Here is a 15,936-nt window from a genome sequence, read left to right as displayed (position 1 = left end):
AATCCTGGGCTACCCTGATGCCTATAATGATCATAGGGAGCTGAGATGGTACCTATTTAGAATTAAAGCGACTCAACAGTTATGTTTTGTAGATTGGTAAAAATTAACCAGGTGTAGTTCTTATGGCTTAGCATGTTGTGTGAATCCAGATATTAAAATTTGTATTTATATTTATATGGCCACCCATCTCACAAGAATTGACTATGGATGGTGTACAACGGTATTAAGAACCATAAAATATGACTTATGATTTAAATCAGAACATTGGTTTAATTAAATAACTATCTTATGTGAAGCCAGCATGTCTGAAATGTTAGGTAAAACATTGGCGAGAAGCAAGGAATTTTTGCTGTCCTAAGTATTTCCCCCTCAAATAACAGGACTATGAAGATTAGAAGGCTACCCCCACCATTATAGGACTGACATTCTGTGCAATAGGTCCTCTCCTTGCATTCTTCTCCTAGCATCCCTCTCGGATTTACCCATCTGGAATAGGATTTGGGGCTGACCGCTTGCCCCCCAAAGTGTCCACACTGACAAGCATCTTAATTAAGATGACTAAGATTAGAAGCTACTTTCTACCACTTTAGATTATTGGTCCATCCAACTCAATATTGTCTGTGTGTCTGGCAAGCACAAGGAATATTGGCATCTATTGATAAGTCTCTCTATGGAATACAGACCAGTAAATTCTGATGATTCTGAAATAATTACAGAAAGATTTTATCTTCCTTTTTTGCAAATAAGATAAGGAAATAAATTTCTGACTGAGCATATATTTCAAGGTTGAAGAGGGAGGTTGACAGAAAAGAGGACGATGCCAGTTCTTTAGCTTGTACACCAAATCTGAAATAAACACAAGTAAAAATCAGACTTTCTAAAAGTATAACCTAGTTCCTTTCATATGCAGAGCACATTGTTCTCTTTATTATGTAATGATAGCTCTTGTACATACAGAATTAAAAGGATAACCTCAGTCACAAAGCCAGTAACTGACCATAGTTGGACACTGATAATAGCATATCCACTGCACAACTCCTCTGGGTAGCGTACAGTAGTTTGCTATCAAGCATATGGTATCTGTTTTGTTTTTCTATTTTCTAAAAATTAATTTTGCTCATTGAGACTTTGAAATGGATTGAAAGAGAGGTAATCCCACTGTGCTCAGCCACAGATCAGCAGAGGTATCCCAACATTGTTTTTTAAAATCGACATATTTGGAAATTTTAGGTGAGAATACAAAAATCTCACAAATTCTTCTGAATGAGATAGCAAGGCTGTATAATACTTCCAACATAAGGTACAGAGTGGGCTGTGCCATAATTTAAGATGGTGGTAACATCTGGCACCTGAAGTGATTGCTGACCATCACATTAAGCTACTGCTTACTGAATAAGCAACAACTTGATAGTTTGGCACAGCACACCAAGCTGTGTCAATCCACAATGGCTGGATTATGTAAGTTTTATAGATGGAAAAGAAAAAGTGGAAAGTAATATTTTTTTTCCATATTCACTTTTGATACTCTGAATGCAGAGAAGCTAGTATTTGTTTGTAAGTTTATTTATTTGTAAAATGTGTTGGCTGCCCATCTTCTCTTTCAACAGGGCTTAGTGTTCCATGTTACTAACATGACCCTAAAGGGTGACAATGCTGATTATAATTCTGAGGTAGGAAACGTAGTGTCAGGACCCACCTCAATCCACATCTTAGGAAATAAGAACTCTTGGATGCAAGTTTAGTCCAAAAGGAAAATGTTTACTAGGATGGAATCGATTGTGGGAATACAAGACGGAATCTAACAAAGTTACATTTCAATCCTATATAAACATTCCCATTTCAGCCCCTCCCCTCATCCATTTGGTCAGGCTCTCATCAGTTGCTAGGTGTCAGGTCCTTCCATAGGAAAGGGAACTCTCCTTGGTTTTATGGTTATTGCTTTCCTTTTCAGTTGTAAATGAAGATACATTCCAGACCTGTCTGTCCCCCTCCCTCCCCCAGTTAAAACATCCCCTGTTGTTTGAAAATCGCTTTAGTAACCATCCTCTCCCCCCCCCCCTCGGAGAGATGGCAGAATCCCCAGAAATAGCACGTTGTTCTACCTATACAATTATGAAATGTGATATAAATGGATTCTGACACGTAGTCATTGTTTAGATTCACACATTAATATTGTAACCCATGTTTTGTTTTAATAAACCAGAATCGGCTAGATTCTCAACCAAAAACAGATAATGAAATTATGGCTATGCACGATGTATGCATGAATGCAGACATCTTCTCATTTCAATTAAACCATACAATTGCTACGGGGGCTAAAATTATGCCTGGAATTTGGGTAAGTCAGAGCAAGGTGTCCAAATGCCGACAACACTTGCTGACAAGAAGTGACATCTTGGACAGGAGGCAAGATCCACACAAAACATTTTTACTCAAAGGCATAACAGTCTTCAAATGAACTCTCCCTTGTCAAAAGATTCATTTACATCACACTGAGCTAGGACCACATCAGCCTTTCATGACATCACCAATGGCATGTCATATCTAAAACTGCCTAAGGCAAATGAATTTTTAGTGTCCAAGAACAAGACAAGCAGAAACTGATTTGCAGTTCAATGAATATTTGCTTGAATATGCATCTTGTAGACATCCTTTTGTTGGGACAATTCACACTCAATGCCATACTTGCATCTGCAAATGAATGTAAACACTTAGATCCAGCAAGCCCAAGAAAACTAAATATACCAGCCATCCCCAACTTGGCAATTCCAGATATGTCAGGACTCTAGAACTTCCAGCCTGCATCATTTCAAGATCAGGAAGCTGACAAAGGCTGGAATATACAAAAGACATCTGAACCTATGTAGAGAATTGTTATGTATTTCCTTTCCCCCCTTCCTACGGTAACTTAAAAAGTGCAACACTGCTAATGGCTGAAAGCCAAGCTATGTGATATTTACTCTAACACCTTTATAAATAAAGATTGCCAATGTCTCTTACATATGAGGATATTTGTTCTCCATATGCTCTGTGTTGGTTGGAATACACTAAAATAATATGTCCTGGAAATACTTAAAAAAAGATTTCTTTTTCTGTAAATATGTCCTTCATTGTTCAGTGCATTGCTTCTGTTGCCTAAAGTTCTTCCCCCTTTGTCCCATTCCTGAAGACTAAATTGAGGCTCCTATGTCATTGGCCTTCACAGTGATGCTTCCGAGTGCCTTGTTAAGGAAAATAAAAATGCTGCTTCAGAGTTTTCCAGGCACCAAACTTCATTCAAGTAGAAGGAAAGGTGAGATCAAAGATACTGTTGCAAAATCAACAGCTGAAGTGTTTATCAATCCTTTGCCAGAGTCCCTCATAAGTACAATACACAGGAACTTCTTCTGCACTTTCTCTAACTGTGTAATGGAAATGATTCTCTCACAAACTGCCGGCACATGGGGCACTGCTGGAAATACTTCACACACTCATCGCATAGGCAGGTGTGTCTGCAAGGAAGAAGCACCCAATTGACTGCTCGATTTTGGCAGACGATGCAGTCCTTGCTGCTCTCCTCCAGCACTTCTGGCTCGGTCTCCACCAAGTCAGCCTTTTCAAGCAGGACGTGGTCTTCAGTCCTTTCACTGGAGAAAGAGCCACTTGGAGAGGATGCATTGTTGTTAGCAGACATGAACAATTGCTGGTGGAGGAAAGATGGGGAAAATTAGAAGAAAGAAACCAACATTTACAAATATCTCTTTTCCTCCCTCTAAACCAGGCATGTCAAACTCGCGATGTCACATGACGTTGCGCGACAAATCGTGACTTTTTCCCCATTGCCGGCAATGGGGAGGGTGCGGTTTTGTCGTGATGCATCCGGTCCGCGGGCCGGCAGTTTGACATGCCTGCTCTAAACCTTAGGTTAGCACAAATTAGGAATCTTCACCTTTATGGACTATCAGAATTTCAGAACATGTTGTGCTCACTCCTGCAACATGGCTCTTGGGGGAAGCCTTGCCCCTTCCCAAATTAAATCCATTGGCAGGTAAGCGGTTAAAAAAGGGCAGTTTTAACAGAATACTCCCTGATGCTCAGTTACCTTGGTCCCCTTTCTGGGAAAGTGGATACATTTCTATACAAAACACAAGACTTATTTTTATTTTCTAATAAACCAAATGGGGTGTATTTCAGACATAGAGTCTTTCTTGGAAATAACATTACCGTATTTTCCAGGGTATAAGACGACTTTTGAACCCATGAAAATCTTCTCAAAAGTTGGGGGGTCGTCTTATACGCCGGGTCGTCTTATACGCCGAAAAAAAACCATAAATCAGTCGAGCGTCCCCGTTCTTGCAAAGCAACTTCAAGCCTCCTTAGTCCAGTCCCCCCTCCATCGTGACTCTCCCTTCCCACCCCCAAGAGCCTCTAAGCCCCTTCCCCTCCCCCTTGCAAACGCCAGACCCCGGGAGCGGCAGGAAGCCCCTCCCCCTCACCCATGCGGCATCTGAGCATAAGCAGAGCGCGCCCTGCTACCCGCTATCTCTCCCGGCAGATGCCTGCATCCGGCCTCGCAACCAGCCGCAGAAGCCCGCGCCCGGCTTTCCTTCCCCCCACCCGCACCCGGCTACCTGTTCCTGGGCCCCGGCCCTAGCCGCGGGCCAGCTCGCCAGCGACCAGGCCGACGGACTCCCGGCCGCCAGACGCTGCGCTTTGGGAGACGCTCCCCGGCAGATCGGGGAGGGAGCGCCCGCCCGCCGCCAGGCCGTTCCAAGTTTGGGGAACTTCTGGGGAAGAGCGTGCCTGCCAGCCCGTTCCAGGAACTTCCCGGCCGCCAGACGCTGCGCTTTGGGAGACGCTCCCCGGCGGATCGGGGAGGGAGCGCGCGCCCGCCCGCCGCCAGGCCGTTCCAAGTTTGGGGAACTTCCGGGGACTTCTGGCGGGCCGGGGAAGAGCGTGCCTGCCAGCCCGTTCCAGGAACCTCAGGGACTTCCGGCGGGCCTGGCGCCCCTCTCGCCCACAGACCACGCAGCGGCCCTCGCCAGCTGGCCTCGGCATGGCCGCTCCAAGCCCGCCTCTCCAGCGCGTCTTCCGAGCCCACCTGGCTGGGCGGGGCTTGGCTCCAGACACGTGGCTGCTCCGTCTGCAAATGTGCTCTCAAATGGGTGGGTGGAAGGAAAAGCCCCTTTGGGCTTCAAAAGGGAGGCTTTGCACCATCTGCATCAGATGGGGCTGAATCAGGCTTGTGTCGGACACTTGGCAACTGGCATGTAAGTATTTTCCAGTGTATAAGACGAAAAACCTTGAAAAACTTCTTTAAAAGTCGGGGGTCGTCTTATACGCCGGGTCGTCTTATACGCTAGAAAATACGGTATGTTGACATTTGTTTCTTCTCAAAATCTAAACATTTGGATTAGGCTGGAAGCTTGGCAAACACCAAGGAAGGTGTCTGTGAATTCAGTAGGTATCCATATGTTACTTTAGGATAGTGTTTCGGCAAGTTTAAGATGTGTGGAAGTTCCAGAGTTGAAGTTTGATGACATTGAGGAATACTACTTTAGGAACAAAATATGTAAGATTGTAATTTTGAGCCAAAATGTGGATACCCAAGGCTCCTTATGGCCCAGTCAAGATCTCTTCTGTAAAAAAGAATTTAGGGAGCAAATACTACAATGGCAGTTTCATGATCAGCAATTGGGGAGCCTCACATAAGGAAGAGAGGAATGAAAAGTAATGCAACAAAAAATGCATTTCAGGTATTGCACTGGCATGTTGGGCAACAGTGGAAAACTAGGAAATGGAAAATAGTGACAGTAGAAAGTTAGTGGAAAAGAAAGAGAATGGTGTCCATTTTCATCATGTTGTCAGAAACATGCAAAAAGTGCAGAGTCCTGCTATTCAGATAAATGCATAAAGAAAATCAAAAGACAGACTTCCCTAACTATGGCATAACTTTATTTTCTACTGGAATCCCATTGAAAGAGGAGCCCAGAGGGGGAAAAAACAGATAAAAAATTTCTATCAAATGCACTGACTGAGATCTACAAGACTGTGATAATATAAAAATGATTAGTTTTTAGAGTGCAGGAATAGGAGTAGGAGCAAAACTGTAATATAGCATATTTGCTTTTGGCTTATTTTGATCTGGGAATTCAACAGTAACGACGTAAGCCATAATTTAAGATAACCTAATGTATGAAATGAGCCCAGAATGTTTGTCAACAAACCTAATGATGAACGCACAGGGGAAATTTAGAGAGGCAGACCGGAAAAACTGGCTTCAGAGAATCCAGACAATTATAGCCTTCAATTACGAAAGATTATAGATTTGCTGAAGTACAAAAAAGTTTTGCTCTTTCTTAATGCATCACTACGCAATTAAAAATCAGTTCTAGATGTGTGTAATCAAACAAAACTGCTGGTTTAAAGAACGTACTCCTTTTTCTGGTTCAAAATCCCTGGAAAGCTCATTTCTCTCTCTGCAATACTGTGATTCCAATGGGGGCTTATGAAGGGCTCATTTCTCCATCTGTGGGATCCCTTGTCTCTCCCTGCCTCTCAATTCCGGGACTTCATCTTTTTTGTCTTTTTGAAGAGAGCAATCTGACAAAAAGCCCCCACCCCACCCCACCCCCGTTCTAGAAAATGAATCTGAAAGCTTACCTTTAGGTCATGAAATTGACCTTGGGCCAAAAGGAGATACTGATACAGTATCCGGCAGGAAAGCCTGTAACTGGCATCTGGAATATGTATTATTGATAGCATTGAAATCTTAAGAAAGACAGAAATATTTATTTCAGCACACAGTCTCTTTCAGTTCAAGCAAACCCCAACCAGACTACAGCAGAGCTAAAAAATGTTAACAGGTGATATCAATTGTTAATTCATTTTAACTTGAGTCTCCAACAGTTTTGTTTCATATTACAGATTTTACGTATGAAAAATGCACCTGCTAATCTTGAGACAGCTTCAAACCCACACATATATTTTTAAGCCTGTGCTATACACGGAGAATTATGACTATGTTTATTCTATCTTTCCAATCACTTCATTTTAGAGCTGTGAATCAAGCACCTTCTTTGACTATGATACTTGCCTATTAATGCCCCATGATTTAACTGATTTATGTGGTCATAATTACTGTTTTATAAATGCTTCCATTTTTTTGAAGTTATTTTGAATTCAGATTGGCTCTACCTTAACCAAAAAGGCAATCACTGTGTAACAGTGTTAGTGATGACTTACAAGGTGTTAGTGATGACTTACAAAGCCCTTCATGGCATGGGTCCGGATTACCTATGGCAACACCTGCGGCCGGCGTCAACTTCCCTCCGTCCAGTGCGCTCCCACAGAGAGGGCCTCCTCAGGGTGCCGCCGATCAAAGAATGCCGATTGGTGACCCCCAGGGGGAGAGCGTTCTCTGTGGGCGCGCCAGACCTTTGGAACAGCTTACCGGTTGAGCTCCGGACGGCCCCCGACCTTCGCTCCTTCCGGCGCGATCTCAAAACTTTCTTTTTCGAACAAGCTGGCCTGGTCTGACGGGATGGGGTTGGGTTTTTATAAATAGTTTTAATTGTAATATGTATTAATTTTAAGGGCATAATGTTTAATGGCTTTTTAATTTTTGTATAATATTTTTATTGTGTATTGCCCTGTTCACCGCCCTGAGTCCTTCGGGAGAAGGGCGGTATAGAAATCAAATTATTAAATTAAATTAAATTAACCTTTATTTCAATTATTTATTAGGAAAATATCTAATACATTTAGTTTCCAAACAAGATTCCAATGAACTGTTGCTCCCGCTGATAGTGATTTATGTCATGTGATATTTTAAGATCACCTAAGAAAATCAGTTTGGCTTCATTAGTTGACTATGCAAGTTAAAAGCTTGCTGAAATATTAAGATTTGCCTATAAACAGTAAGTAATGAGAGGTTTTTTGGTAATTTTTATACCTGAGACAGGCATAATTTATAAATTTATGAGATATGTCGAGGTCAAGAACTATGTTTGGAATGATTTCTAAAATTCTGTTTCAGCCACACTAGTTGGGGAATTATGGGAGTTGAAATTCTAACACATTTGGGAAGTAGCAAGTTGAAGAAACCTATTCAGTTGCTCCCCCAAAGATGCTCTGTCACAAGACAACTGGACTTTCTTGTTTTTCTTGGAAGACGGCTTTGCTTCTCATCCAATAAGCTTGCCTCCAGTTGCCTCGTGAAAAAGCATATTTGGGATAACTATGACCTGGATGACTCAGAATCTTCATAGTCATTTAGTCAGTAGCTCCCAAATCCCTCTTCTATATAGAGCAATAAAGGTAAAGGTAAAGGTTCCCCCGCACATGCATGCTAGTCATTTCCGACTCTAGGGGCCAGTTCTCATCTCCGTTTCAAAGCCGAAGAGCCAGCGCTTGTCCGAGGACGTCTCCGTGGTCATGTGGCTGGCATGACTAGAAGCCAAAGGCGTACAGAACGCTGTTACCTTCCCACCGTAGTGGTCCCTATTTTTCTACTTGCATTTTTACGTGCTTTCGAACTGCTAGGTTGGCAGAAGCTGGGGCGAGTAACAGGCGCTCACTCTGTTACGCGGCACTCGGAATTCGACCTGCCAAACTGCCGATAATCTGATCGACAAGCTCAGCGTCCTAACCCACTGAGCTACCGCGTCCCTTAGTAGAGCACTACATTACCATTAAAAAAAATGATGACTACATAGCCCTAAGTCAGCACAAATACGTTTTTAAAAAAGATGACAATTCATTAAATTCACTCAACTTCTTACTGTATCTACATCAATAATCACCTATACCATTCCCAAGGACCATCAGTGGTTCCTGGATCACAGGCTGAGAACTTTATAATTTTCAATAATTGCACTTTTTTCAGTTTCCAGAGTTACCAGCAGTTATGGTTTTAAACCTGAAGAAATTCTTATTAAAACTGAAAGTTCTGTAACAGAAATGAAAAAGCTCAAACATCTTAATTCTATTCAGCAGTATTTTTTATAATGTATAGGACAACACAAATTCCTCCGTTTAAAAAAAATGTGGAGATTACCTACAATGTCATAGATTTCTCTGTTGTCTTCATCAGCAAGGGTTAACAGTACCACTAGTGGGTATCGAGATCTAGGCAGTAGACCAAAATCATGGATTTTTGCCACTTCTGGTAACCGGCTATGCTTCTCCTCTTTTTCTGTCTTCTTTACGCTTTGTTGTGTCAAGGAACAGTCTTTGTTGTCACAAATAAAGACTATTATGCTAATCATCCACTATTCTACAATCTCAACTGCTTTCATCTGAGACAAAAGAATAACTATCTGTTAATTATTCAGGAGGACAGAAATTAGGATTGAACCTTTATATATTTGCATTCATTTTACTAGCTCCTACAAACAACATCCAGCACTGCATAAGTAACTTTCAGTTCAAATATAAGGATTTTCCTTTCATCATTAATCTTTCAAATTATTCTGAAATATTCACTTGCCTAGGGAGTACATATAATTCATTCTACCAACTTGCCTACCTAGCGGTAGACATATTGGAGTTAAGCAGGCTTTGAAAATGATTTGGAAGAAGGTTAGAAGCTATACAAGCACCATACCGTTATTTGCAAAAGCAGACACTTCCATATGAGCCTTAAAAAAGACATAATCCTTTCTTACTGATATCCTGTTTAGCGAGCAAAGCTACAATGGCACTGTAAAAATAAGTTTGCAACCGGTGTTCACACTTATGATTGTTGCAGCATTCCTGCAGCATTCCTATGATCATTATTTACACACTTCAAAGTTGGCTTCCTACAGACAGATGGCTTGACTGCCATTTACTATAAAGATTTACAGTTAGAAATGGTGGAACCTTTAAAAGAATTATTTAGAACAATTCAATCTGGAGGAGAGGTGCCTCCATCGTGGAAAACAGCTTTTATATCGCTGATTCCGAAGGAAGATCAAGATCCTACCCAAACCAAAAATTATAGGCCAATATCGCTTTTAAATACTGATTATAAGATATTTGCAAAAATTTTAGCAAATAGATTAATGAAGGTAATGCAGCAAATGATTCATAGTGACCAAACAGGATTTATAAGTGGTAGACAAATGAAGAATAATGTGAGACATATTGTAGATTTATTGGAATTTTTGGAAAGAAATAACCAGGTCTCTGCAGCGCTGATTTTTTTGGATGCTGAAAAAGCTTTTGATCAATTGGACTGGCAATTTTTATTTAAGGTACTGGAAAAAATGGAGTTTGGGGATAATTTTTTACAACCTATTAGGGCAATATATCAGAAGCAAACAGCTCAAATAATTAATGGTAGTTTGACAGAAACATGTAATATTGAAAAGGGTACAAGACAGGGGTGTCCGTTGTCACCTTTGTTGTTTGTTTTAACATTGGAAATATTATTAAGATACGAGACTCAAATAAAATTAAGGGAATTAAAATAAGAGATCAAGATTATAGATTGAGAGCGTTTGCGGATGACTTATTTATTACATTAAGTCAACTGACTTACTCAGTTGTAGATTTGATGGAGATAATAATGTCATATGGAAAAGATTCTGGATTTAAGATAAATACGCAAAAAACTAAAATATTGTCTAAAAATATGACCATAGAACAAAAGGTTGTTTTAGAAGAGTTAACGGGATTCGAAATAGTAAAAAAGATTAAATATTTGGGGGTATATCTTTCAGCTTCAAATGTAAAATTATATAAAAATAATTATGAATTGTTATGGTTTAAAATACAAAAAGAGTTAGATAGTTGGAAAAAACTACAATTAACCTTATTGGGAAGAATTGCAGCAGTAAAAATGAATGTTTTGCCAAAAATTTTATTTTTGTTTCAAATGATACCTATACTTAAAAAAGATTCAAATTTGGAGGAATGGCAGAAAGGTATTAATAAATTTGTTTGGGCAGGGAAAAGACCAAGAGTTAAATTTAAGATAATGCAAGATGTACGTGAAAGAGGTGGTCTTAAAATGCCCAATTTTAAATTATACTATGAGGCTGCTGCTTTATCATCAATTAGTGATTGGTTTAATTTAACACAAGGGAGATTATTGAATATTGAGGGTTATGATTTGTTATTTGGTTGGCATGCATATTTATCGTATGACAAGAAGGTGGATAATGTTTTTAAGACACATATATTAAGGTATGCTCTGTTGCGAGTTTGGAAAAAATATCGACATAAGTTAAATTATAAAATACCAAATTGGGCAATACCTAAACATGCAATAGAAAATATAAATGTGGGATTTAAACATGATGTGATTACATACAAAGAAATTCTTAGGATAGAAAGGAATGTATGGCAATTAAAGCCATATAATATTTTAAAAGAAGGAAAGATAGTACAAACCTGGTTCCAGTATGGGCAGTTACAAGCAAGATGGAAAGAAGATCAGAAAGTTGGTATTTTGATAACTGATGGAAATTTGGTAAAACAAATTAGAGATCAAGGTCAAGCACATATAAGAAGGATATATAATGCACTGATAGAAATTGACTCAGAAACGGAACTTGTTAAAGATTGTATGATAAAGTGGGCCCAGAATTTTCAGGAGGTTATAACAATGGATACTTGGGAAAAGATATGGGTCAGAAATGTAAAATTTACACAGGCTCAAAATTTAAGAGAGAATTTTTATAAAATGTTTTATAGATGGCATTTAGATCCTAAAAAATTAGCAAGTATGTATCCGAACTGCCAGCCCAAATGTTGGAGGTGTGGTTGTGAGGATGCAACGTATTATCATATATGGTGGACTTGTAAAAAAGTTAAAGCTTTTTGGATTAAAGTTTGGTGGAACATGCAAAAGATATTTAAGAAAAAGATAAGGTTTTCTCCACAGTTATTTCTGTTGGGTATTATTACAGATTGTACTGTCATAGACACTAAATTGATGTTGAATTTAATTACGGCAGCAAAACTTTTAGTACCGCAATATTGGAAGAAGGAGGAACTGCCTACTATAGAAGAGTGGACTTGGCGGAAATGGCAAAGATTTCAGCATATTTGAAAGAACAATCGCAACAGAGATATATTGTGGAATGGAGAAGATGGATCGAATATATTCAGAATAAATATGGGACTAAAAAGTTTCATTTAGCATTTGAATAAGTATTAGTTTTACATGATGTATTATCAGTTATTCATTATTGGTTAGTAATTTAGTTATGTTTAAGGGGAGTTAAAGCGTGATAGAATTTAATATGTTTTTTTTAGTTAGGTAGCATATTTTAGCTTAAGTTTGTAAAGTTAATACCCTGTATTCAGCTCTGGGAAGTCTGGGGGGGAGGGTTAGGGAGGGCAAGGGGGAGGGGAGGGGGAGGGAGGGAGTTTATGTTATTAAAAATGTATTTTAATACTTTTCAATTAAAAAAAGCTACAATGGCACTGTAAAAATAAGTTTGCAGCCGGTGTTCACACTTATGATTGTTGCAGCATTCCTGCAGCATTCCTATGATCATTATTTACACACTTCAAAGTTGGCTTCCTACAGACAGAATGAACAGAGAACCCAGCAGTAAAATTGCAACTTGCAGTCAGATGAAGTGTCACCCCAGATAATTTGATTAATAACTACCGGGAAATGAGGCAATAATTACACGACTCGCTTAGCAATGGAGTTGCCAGTTTCAATTGTGGTAACTGAGGATATATACCTGTATTTTAATGAGTTGAATTGATTTATTGGGACTATCACAATAATTGTGTCATTTTTCAAGCTTGCATATAAGAAAACAAAACAAAGCACAGCAACTTTAAAAAAATAGTAGCAGAGAAATGCTATGATCATCTGAATTCCAATGTAATTCTTTCAAATCATTTTCAAAGCATGCCCAGTCTTACAAATACTGGATTTTACTCTGCAGGGGCAAAAATAAGATAATCACTAAGAAGGCAGCATGTGCTGCATAACTTCCCTGGATTAGTATAAACATTAAAAAAATGCAGAAATTTTGCCCCAAAACAAATGAAGTTAACTTTTAAAATGCATGCAGTGTTTAAAGTTTAATTTAAGCATAAATAATTAAAATCAAAATTGGCATAAAGACATTAATGTCTTGTCAAGGGCATGGGACATTGCCGCTCCCGTTATTTTTCTATTTTTTCTTTGCAACTATAATGAAGCATTGTTTACTAGTACATGCTATATTTATGAGGAGAAATTCCCACTGTATATTTGTGCAAAATTGAAAATACACAAGCTTCACTAAAGGATACCAATACTGTTGACAATAGAGATACTCACGACACATTGCATCCTCAAAAGACTGGGGAGTTTTTATTCGAAAGCTGTATGCATGTTTCTGCAGGGTATCGTGAACCTTTTGCACGCTGCAGCCCCAATAGCATGTAAGGAGACAGTCTTCCAAGCAATTAGATACCAGAGTAATGCCATCTTGAGGAAAATGAAAACAATGATACAAATGTATAACAAAGAATTGTGCTACTCAAAACTCCACAATGGATACAAAATATTATCTTCATATCATGTTACTTTATAGGAGATAAATTATCTAATATTCTCCTACTCTTTCAAATTTCCATGCTCAAAAGCAGTGAAAATCTAAATTATTCCAAAGCTGACCCATTATCTTTTTGAGGTTATATAAGGTTATAAATATATTCAGATTAAAACTGTCAGTTAAATTGTGCTATTAATATGATGACCTAATTCTTGTCATGTAAAATTAACCAATGAAACAGCTGCATACTTTCTGGTGATTCTCTGTAATGAGCTTATAGTGCTTCAGCTCCCACATCCACAAGGACAGAGAACTATCATCCACAGATAAATTGAGTGTTTTCTTTCCCCCACAAACAGTGATTCTTATTTCAGTTAAGTTTATAGTGCAAATTAAAAACAATAAGGGGCAGAATTTTCCTTAAAAAGTGTCTCTATTTTCTTTTGCATGCTTATTGCTTAAAGAGTGATAATAACAGAAGTGATTTAAGATAAACATGCTTTCAGACTTCTTGTGGCAAATAGAAACAAAAATGGAGGAAACAAAAAACAGAAAATGTCAACAAATATTATATACAATATACTGACTTGAAGCTGAAGTGATTTCTGGGTTTTTGATTTCTAAACTGAATGGATTTTTCACTTGCCGCATCTGTTTCTGAGACACTTTTACAATTGATTCAGTTTCTTCTGAATTCCTTAGAATCACAGGAACATCCCATCCAAACCTAAGGAGTACAAAATGTTTGTAATCATAGAATTAGAGACCTGAAAAGACTGAGTGTAATCCATTCTTCAGCGTAACTTAAAGCATAATGAAATACTGTAAACAAAGATTTGTATTAATGCCCAGGTCTATTAAAGGAATAATTTCTTCAAAGATTGTTGCATTTGCTTTAAATTACCCTACGTCAATCAATTAACTTTTCCTTACACCTTTTTTACATAGAAACCACCGTTATTTGCCCCCTCCCATTAAAAATATTCAAGCAGAGCCATTTTTCAACTCAGCCTAAGCATCACTCCTGTCAAAACCATTTCCTATCCCTACATGTTTTCTACCAAGCCCCGTGCTTTATTCCACAGTAGCCAGACTTTAAAACTCTTGGAAAAGGTGGAAGAGTCAGGATCAGAAAAAGGAAAGAAGGCGAGGTTGTCAGAATACAAACTAACTTGAGGGCTAATCCACATGGAGCCCCATTTCCATCTGTCCTGTTTGCCATCGTTCACTCCCTAGAGACTAAAATGGACAATGTGAAATTTGAGTGGGCCATGAACAAGGAGTATATATTGGAGGTGGTGACCCTCTGAGAGCTGTATGCAATGAAATTTCATTTTGATGTATGCCGATTGGTGTACATTCAAAGTGACAATAAAGTTATCATCATTATCATTATCTCCCCCACCCCGACTATCTTGCTCAATTCCTCCCCATTTAAATGGCTTATCTCACTCAACCCATGAGGTTCCTAATACTGCTTCCCTTTACAAGCATTTAATTAAGATTGCCGATGCTTTCAACGGGAATCATTCCTAACCCAGATGCACTGGACTACTCCACGTCTCCTACCATGCCCAGCAAACATCCGATGGAAAATCTGACAGTGGGAATCCTTGTCCATGGCAAGCGGAGGGTACCCGGTTAGAGGACAATCGCCTTTCGGCATAGTCCGCCCCCCCTCCCCTCTCCGATCAAGCCTCTCGGCGAATCTTCGCGGTTCGACTCGAGAAACCGCCGCGCAAACCCTAACCATCCACTGCCTTCCCACGATCGTTCTTTCTCTACCCGACTTACCAGCCCATGATCAGGCCGCTGGTCACCAAGAAGCAGACGAACACCAAGGCAATGTAGAACAGCGGAGAGTACTCGTACAGCATCACCAACAACGCAGCAGCCATCAGGTAACGAAAAAGAGAAAGAAGCGACGCTCCCGCTTCCAAACCCCCACTGCCCTTTTGTTTTCATTAGGAGCGCATGCGCGAGTGAAGCGCATGCCCGCCAAGAAATCGGGAAGCGGCGTTTCCCGACTTGCCGCTTCCACCTCCTCCTCTTTTTGTTATTGCCGATCGGGTTGGTGAGAGCGTTTTGTAGTCGCGCCTTACCGGTTCGCTTCGGGATAATTAATGCAGATGTCCTCCCGTATATCATACCACCCTTTCAACTCAGCGGTACTCTATACTATTATTAACACACCCCTACAATATATTATTTGTCTCTTTGGAACATTTAAATATTGTTTTGGCAGTAGGCAGCCATACCCACACACAGTTTTTTAAAAATGTCAGTACATACAGGACTCGATGTCACTCTCTTAGGCTGAAGCACACCACCATACAAAAACCATCACTCAAAGCCAGTTGTTGCATTCCAACTAGAGAATGCTAACGAGGAGAGATGGTGGGAATTGCAGCTTCTGGAGGTCCAAACTATGTGCTGATCTTGGAAAAAAAATAAGAAAAACACA

General features: G+C 39.6%; 1 protein-coding gene across 1 annotated transcript; it reads right to left on the bottom strand.

The window, feature by feature from the left end:
- Positions 1–2,068: 2,068 nt before the first annotated feature.
- On the bottom strand, positions 2,069–15,411 carry CGRRF1 (cell growth regulator with ring finger domain 1). Its single transcript, XM_081326546.1, has 6 exons — positions 15,267–15,411; positions 14,060–14,199; positions 13,228–13,405; positions 9,042–9,189; positions 6,643–6,750; positions 2,069–3,682 (listed from the first exon to the last, which is right to left on the bottom strand). Exons 1-6 carry the CDS (start codon positions 15,368–15,370, stop codon positions 3,398–3,400), a joined length of 963 nt encoding a protein of 320 aa, XP_081182672.1. The 5' UTR covers positions 15,371–15,411; the 3' UTR covers positions 2,069–3,397.
- Between the last annotated feature and the right edge of the window lie 525 nt (positions 15,412–15,936).

Source organism: Vipera berus, assembly GCF_964194415.1.
Source record: "Vipera berus genome assembly, chromosome: 1".
Taxonomy (NCBI): Eukaryota; Metazoa; Chordata; class Lepidosauria; order Squamata; family Viperidae; genus Vipera; species Vipera berus.
The sequence above is the reverse complement of the archived record's forward strand: the minus strand, read 5'-3'. Positions and strand labels throughout refer to the sequence as shown.